The 7,423-nt window shown below is 37.6% G+C and overlaps 3 protein-coding genes across 3 annotated transcripts; all 3 read left to right on the top strand.

Moving 5' to 3' along the window:
• Positions 1-869: 869 nt before the first annotated feature.
• LOC125224264 (probable carboxylesterase 2) lies at positions 870-1,946 on the top strand. The gene has a single exon (XM_048127641.1). The coding sequence runs from the start codon at positions 933-935 to the stop codon at positions 1,869-1,871; it is 939 nt and encodes a 312-aa protein (XP_047983598.1). The 5' UTR covers positions 870-932; the 3' UTR covers positions 1,872-1,946.
• A 685-nt stretch (positions 1,947-2,631) lies between these two features.
• Positions 2,632-3,715, top strand: LOC125185660 (probable carboxylesterase 2). Its single transcript, XM_048082226.1, has one exon. It carries the CDS (start codon positions 2,689-2,691, stop codon positions 3,601-3,603), a length of 915 nt encoding a protein of 304 aa, XP_047938183.1. The 5' UTR covers positions 2,632-2,688; the 3' UTR covers positions 3,604-3,715.
• Positions 3,716-5,877: 2,162 nt separating this feature from the next.
• Positions 5,878-7,072, top strand: LOC125219974 (probable carboxylesterase 2). Its single transcript, XM_048122072.1, has one exon. The coding sequence runs from the start codon at positions 5,912-5,914 to the stop codon at positions 6,842-6,844; it is 933 nt and encodes a 310-aa protein (XP_047978029.1). The 5' UTR covers positions 5,878-5,911; the 3' UTR covers positions 6,845-7,072.
• The last annotated feature ends 351 nt before the right edge of the window (positions 7,073-7,423 follow it).

Genomic DNA, 7,423 nt, shown 5'->3' with positions numbered 1-7,423 from the left:
TTAATAAAATAGGAGTAGAATGAATTAGTAGAATTTATGATTTATTTACTATTATTTATTATAAAAATAAAAATAAATAATTAATCAGTAACAGATGAAAATTATAAAAATGGACGATTAATATTGACAGAGATAGCAATTAAAGGTCATTTCATTGTCAAACCGCCATGAAAGTGTTTTATAAATAAATGACAAATGCGGTTAGAAAGAATGATTCCACGAATAAATGTAGATAAAAACCGTATGATAATTTATTCGAAAAGAAGATAATACTCCCTCCATTCAATGACAGTGGAAACATTTCTTTACGGCACGAGATTTAAGAAAAAAATTTATTAAGTAAAAGAATAATAAAATACGGTATGAAAAAAGGTAGAGAGATGAAAAAGAGAATAAAATAGAGAGTAAAATAAGTGAGAAGAATTAAAAAAAAAAATACCCCACTACTATACAACGTACCAAAATGACAAAATGACTCTACGACTATGGAGCGGAGGGGGTATTATTATATAAAATGTATATACAATAATACTTTTAAAATAAAATATATACATCATATTATAATACTCTTAAAATGAAAAATATGCATCATATTATTTGATTATAAGATTTCTTTCAAAACTCAACGTAAATTACGGATGGAGTATCATATTTTAATTGAGAAATTCTAAGCTCTCATTATTTTTTTAAAAAAATAATCAATAATAATTCTATAATAGTAGTAATTCATTGTAATTGAGCTGCAAGACAAATAATTTCACCAACGTTTCAGAGTGAAGCTGTGATGAAATCTTATTGATGAGTGGATGACAAATGCAGTTAGGAATAATGATCCCTTTGTGTGTATAAGACTTATAAGCCGAGTGAGATAAGATAATAAGTGAAAAACTGATACATACACTAATCATCCTTTCCTTTCTCCCTCATCATCAATGGCCGACCAAGTACTCCACACCCTCCCTCAATTCTTCCCTTCTATCGCAGTCGACAAAGATGGCCAAATCGAGAGGCTAAATTCCCAAGATGTCGTTCTCCCATCTCTAGATCCAGCCACCGGCGTCCAATCCAAAGACGTCCAAATCGCGCCGGAAATCAACCTCTCCGCCCGGGTTTACCTCCCGCCAAGCGCCGACCCCACCAAAAAGCTCCCGCTTCTCTTCTACTACCACGGCGGCTGCTTCATCATCGGCTCCGCCTTCTCCCCTCGCTACCACAACCATCTCAATCACTTAGTCGCACAAGCCAACGTCGTCGCCGTCTCGTTGAATTACCGATTAGCCCCCGAATTCCCGATCCCGGCCGCGTTCGAGGATTCATGGCGCGCTCTCAACTGGACCGCCGAGGGAAATGATGAATGGATCAACGAATTCGCCGATCTGAAGCGTGTGTATTTGGGCGGGGACAGCGCCGGCGCGAATATAGCTCACAACATCGCAATGCGGGTCGGGTTGGAGAATCCGGATGGTTTCAACTTGCAGGGGATATTCCTGAATTGCCCCTACTTCGGGGGCATGGACCCGATTGGGTGCGAGACGGCGGAGGAGCACCTGAAGTGGACGAAGTTTATTGAGAAGCTTTGGGGATTTGTTTGCCCGAGCATGAGGGATCGCGACGAGGGGTGGGTGAACCCGGGTAAGGATCCAAGGATATCGGGTTTGGGTTGCGGGAAAGTGTTGGTTTATGTTGCAGAGAAGGATTTTCTCAAGGATAGAGGCTGGTATTATAATGAGGTGCTGAGCAATTGTGGATGGAATGGTGAAATCGAGTGTATTGAGGTTGCTGATGAAGGCCATATTTTCAGTGTGATTGCTCCTGATAGTCAGGTTGGTAGTGACATGATCAAAAGAGTGGCTTCCTTTATTAATCACTAAATTGTATAATCTTTGAAGTTTATAAGGATCTTCAAGATTTCATATTATGATTTCATGTTCGTTGTCGATTTTCAAGCACCTTACTTGATTTTTTAAATTTTTGGTTAGTATTAAGAATACTACTCCGTATTTGTTGTGACTCAGACCTCCACTCTCTATCAATGAGGGATAAATGTTTTACCAATGAAGACTCACTTCAGAATTCATACATCTCTAGGTCCTTGAATAAATGTTTTAATCTAACATGCTACTATTAAAAAATTTAATGAAAAAAGAATGTAAAATGTTAATAAAATATGATATTCCTATCTATTTTTATATATTGAATAATAGTTTCATAATAAAATTGAATAAGATGCTGGATACATTTACCAAACTTAAGGAAAATTAAACGAGTCAATGGATATTACTCTAATTATGGAGTAATTGAAATAGCAAACAATAATTATTTTTTTTATACAAACTTAATAATCCGATCCATTTTGATGATGATTCAAATTTCAAACTTTCTATCTTTGAAGAGCTGCAGATATGAAATACAGATAGGAATCGTGATCCCATGAAATACAAATAAGAATGGCAAGAATTGTCAATAGAAGATGACAAATGCAGTTAGAAAGAGTAAGTCCCATTCCATGAGTAATTGTAGATATGAACTGTCACCAATCCTTTTAAACAAGCACATAACAAATTCTTATCTGGAAGAATCATCCCATCAATATATAAGAGTGTGATAATCCAAGTTAACAAATAAGAAAAAACTGATATACTATTACTTCCTTTCCTTTCCTTTCCCTTCCCTTCACCCCTCTCATCAATGGCCGACGAATTACTCCACACTCTCCTCGAGCTCTTCCCTAACATCAAGACGCTACCCACCAAAGTTTTCGTCCCTCCATCTCTAGATCCAGCCACGGGCGTCCAATCCAAGGACGTCGAAATCGCGGCGGAGATCAATCTCTCCGCCCGGATTTACCTCCCGCCCAAGGCCGACCCCACCAAAAAGCTCCCGCTCCTCGTCTACTACCACGGCGGCGGCTTCGTCTTCGAATCCGCCTTCTCCCCGCTCTATCACAAGCACCTCAATCACTTAGTCGCCCAAGCCAACGTTGTCGCTGTCTCAGTTAATTACCGATTAGCCCCCGACTTCCCGCTCCCGATCGCGTTCGAGGATTCATGGCGCGCTCTCAGGTGGATCGCCGAGGGCGATGAGGAATGGAACAACGAATTCGCTGATCTAAAGCGTGTGTATTTAGGCGGGGACAGCGCGGGCGGGAATATAGTGCACAACATCGCAATGCGGGTCGGGTCGGAGAATCCGGAGGGTTTTGACTTGCAAGGGATTTTCCTGAATTGCCCCTTCTTCGGGGGAGTCGATCCGATTGGGTGCGAAACGGCGGAGGAGTTCAAGAAGAGGACGGAGTTTTTCCAGAATATGTGGGGTTTTGTTTGCCCAAGCTTGAAGGATCGCGACGAGGGATGGGTGAACCCGGGTAAGGACCCGAAGATATCGGGTTTGGGTTGCGGAAAAGTTCTTGTTTATGTTGCGGGGAATGATTCGCTCAAGGCTAGAGGGTGGTATTACAAGGAGGTGCTGAGTAATTGTGGATGGAAGGGAGAAATCGAGTGTGTTGAGGTTGCCGGTGAAGATCACGTTTTTAGTGTGTTTGGTCCAGATAATAAGGCTGGTATCGATATGATTAAGAAAGTGGCTTTCTTTATTAATCACTGAATCGTAAGTCGATCCTTAATAAGTCATAGTATCATCTTGTGCTAAAATTATAGCCACAATAAATGTACTCTATTATCTTTGACGTTCGTCTTCAAGATTTAGAGATCTAATCATTTTTCGCTACTTGGATTTGTGTTAACTTTCGATTTTCAAGCACCTTACTTGATTTAATTTTGTTTGGTTACTAAAAAAATTTATGAATTATGTAAGTACTAGTATGAAATTTGATATGTAATGAATCGTCTCATATCACTCACCCACTGATGTTAATGTTCATGCATGGACTATAAGATTGTCTAACCCCAATTTCGAAAATTAATTTGTATAAAATTCCTTTTTAAACTTTGTACTTCATTCGTTCTACTGTAGTTGGGTCATTTTCTATCCTGTAAAATTTCATCTTAATTGAGTCATTTCTATATTCGTAACAAATCACACATTTTATCTTTCTTACTCCCGCCGTTAATGTTCATATTTGCTATTTTGATCCATCCACAAAATAATATCTATTTTTACTTTTTTTATTTTAGGTTGGTGGATCCTACTTTTCACTAACACACAATCGTACCAGACAATGTCCTGGTTAGTTATTTGAAGAAATGCCACATTATTAGTGTACGTTACATCATTTCAACGTCCATGCATGAACATTAACATCATTTGGTGGGATGATTCAGTACATGTCAAAATTCATTTACTTTTAATGCATACTCTCTCACGATTAATTCACATCAATTTCCTATTTTGAAATACCTACTTCTTTGGTTATACAGATATCGATTTTATCTACCCCAATTTCACGCATTTAATAAGTAATTGGTTGGGAAATTGAGTTTCGATGACGGGACATATGAACTGTTCATTTGAACAATACTAAAAGACATTGTTTGTACATAATATTTCATAAATAAAAAAAATTAAATTTTATGATTTAATGCTTCGTATTTTATAATTTTGTGGAATTCGACAAAAGTTTAATTAAAACCGGTGAGTTAAATTACTACTCATCTATAAGTATAAAACTCCCTAAATAATGTTGAAAATTCGACAAAAAAGGCATCTAGTGCATAATCTACATTGTTCTATGGATTTATTTAAATGAATTGATAGTATAATCGTTTATTCCATAATTATAAAAAAATTTCTTCTCTAATTTACCTTTACATAAAATAAATCAGTCTCTATGTCTCACAAAACATGGGCATTTACGACAGCACGAGAATTAATGCACAAATTGATAAAGTAAGAGAGATAGAAAGAAAGGTAATTATAGTCATGTTAGTGGAAAATGGAGTCAATCTTATTAGAAAGAAAGAAGTTATCAAAAATAGAAAGGAATAATTTTATGGGACATCCTAAAATGAAAAATGTCCTTATTTTTATAGGACGGATGAGTATAAATCTGTCAAATGACATATCATCCTATTCTGATGAATATAGTTAGGCTTTATTTTTATATACTTAATTCTTTAGGCCACGGATTAAGAAATTGTATTGAATAAATAAAATGAAAATAAAAGAGAATAGAACAAAGGGGAAAATAATATAGATTAAAGTATGTGATGGATTAAAGTAAGAGTGATTAGATGTTTGTTCTTTACTCCCTCTGTTCCATAGTAGTCAAGTCATTTTTCCGTTTCGTGACGTTCCATCATAGTAGAGTCATTTCCCTATTAAGCAAAAAGTAACATTTTTTTCCCCCCACTTACTCTATTCACTCTCTTATTTTATTCGCTCAACTTTCTCTCTTTTCAACTTTATTATCTTTTCAATTAATATATTTAATATCTCTTTCTTAATTTTGGTACTGAAAAGAAGTGACTCTACCACTATGGAACGAAGGGAGTACCAAACAGGAAATTAAATGACTCAACTTTGTTTGAACGTTCAAGACTCAACTTTAGTTGGGACGAAGGGAGTATCATTTTCCTAATTATCTGTCTAAAATAATTGTCTCGGTTCTTATGGTGAGACGGAGAGTATACCATACTTTTATATATTAATGTGATGAAAAATATGATAGAAATAGTATTGTCAAACGGACTAAAATAGCAAAAATGAACTTTAAGTATAGTAGAACGTAGTGAGGGAGTAATAGTCCTTCATTACTCAAAGGTCCTACCTCTTAATTATTACTCTCAATATGTTGCGAATTGATATGTGGTTCATACTTCACCGTGCAGCTGTCAATGGAAGATTTTTCACGAGTAATAGTTTGGAAGATATATATATATATATATATACTTGTATACCATTAGTAATTGCGCATATACAGTAATCATCCCTTGCTTTCCTTTCTCTCTAATCAATGGCCGACGAAATTCTCCACGATTTCTTCCCAATGCTAAGAGTCTACAGAAGTGGCCGAATCGAGAGGCTTACTGGCGAAGATATCGTCCCCCCGTCTATAGATTCACTTACCTCCGTCCAATCCAAAGACGTCGAAATCGAGCCGGAGATCAACCTCTCCGCCCGAATCTACCTCCCTCCCAACGCCGACCCCACCAAAAAGCTCCCACTCCTCGTCTACTACCACGGCGGCGGCTTCGTCGTCGGATCCGCCTTCTCCCCGCTCTGTCATAAGCATCTCATTCTCTTAGTCGCACAAGCCAACATCGTCGCCATCTCGGTTAATTACTGTTTAGCCCCCGAATTCCCGCTCCCGATCGCGTTCGAGGACTCATGGCGCGCTCTCAAATGGATCGCCGAGGGCAATGATGAATGGATCAACGAATTCGCCGATCTGACACGTGTGTATTTAGGCGGGGACAGCGCGGGCGCGAATATAGCACACAACATCGCAATGAGGGTCGGTTCGGAGAATCCGGAGGGTTTTAACTTGCAAGGGATTTTCCTGAATTGCCCCGCCTTTGGGGGCGAGGATCCGATTGGGTGCGAAACGGCTGAGGAATTCAAGAAGAGGGCAGAGTTTTCTAAGAAACTGTGGCATTTTATTTGCCCGAGCATGAAGGATCGCGACGAAGGATGGGTGAATCCAGGTAAGGATCCGAAGATATCGGGTTTGGGTTGTGGAAAAGTGTTGGTTTATGTTGCGGGGAAGGATCACCTGAAGGATAGAGGGTGGTATTATAAGGAGGTGCTTAGCAATTGTGGGTGGAAGGGAGAAATTGAATGTGTTGAGGTTGCAGAGGAAGATCATGTATTTAGTGTGCTTACTCCAGATAATCAGGTATCAATGGATATGATAAAAAAAGTGGCTTCCTTTCTTAATAACTACTGAATCTTAAGTTGAGCCCTAATGAATCATAGTATATCATTTGGTTTTAATTATAGCCCCAATATATGATGTTCATCGCATAATGCCTTCGAGATTTAAATGTGTACTTTACTTATCCTAATTTCGAGCAGTAATTTATTTGTTTACTGTTATGGACTATGGTGGTGCTTCATGCAATAAATAATTGGTATATGTATAATTTGGTTGTAATGCAAAGCTAATTCGTATTGAGATATGTTTGCACTTATTATTTGATATTTTACTTAGCTTTCACTTTCGATTTTCGAATAAAGTCTATATATACTCGCCTCGGCTTATAAGTTATACCCACTATATGCGTGGAAAGATAATACTCCATCTCTCCCAACTAACTTGAGACATAACTCTTGGACTCTAAGATTAAAATATTGTGTTGAAAAGTAGGAGAAATGAATAAAATAGAAAATATAAAGAAATAGTAAAATAGATAGTGAAATGAAGTAAGAGTAATTGGATGTTATATTTTTTGTTAAAAAAGGAAATGACTCAACTTAGTTAGAACATCCTAAAGAGAAATACGACTCAACTTAGTTGGAACGGAAG

Source organism: Salvia hispanica, chromosome 4, assembly GCF_023119035.1.
Source record: "Salvia hispanica cultivar TCC Black 2014 chromosome 4, UniMelb_Shisp_WGS_1.0, whole genome shotgun sequence".
NCBI lineage: Eukaryota > Viridiplantae > Streptophyta > Magnoliopsida > Lamiales > Lamiaceae > Salvia > Salvia hispanica.
The sequence above is the reverse complement of the archived record's forward strand: the minus strand, read 5'-3'. Positions and strand labels throughout refer to the sequence as shown.

Excerpts from the sequence above, each read along its gene's own strand:
- LOC125224264 (XM_048127641.1), top strand. The coding sequence starts at position 933 with ATGGCCGACCAAGTACTCCACACCCTCCCTCAATTCTTCCCTTCTATC.
- LOC125185660 (XM_048082226.1), top strand. The coding sequence starts at position 2,689 with ATGGCCGACGAATTACTCCACACTCTCCTCGAGCTCTTCCCTAACATC.
- LOC125219974 (XM_048122072.1), top strand. The coding sequence starts at position 5,912 with ATGGCCGACGAAATTCTCCACGATTTCTTCCCAATGCTAAGAGTCTAC.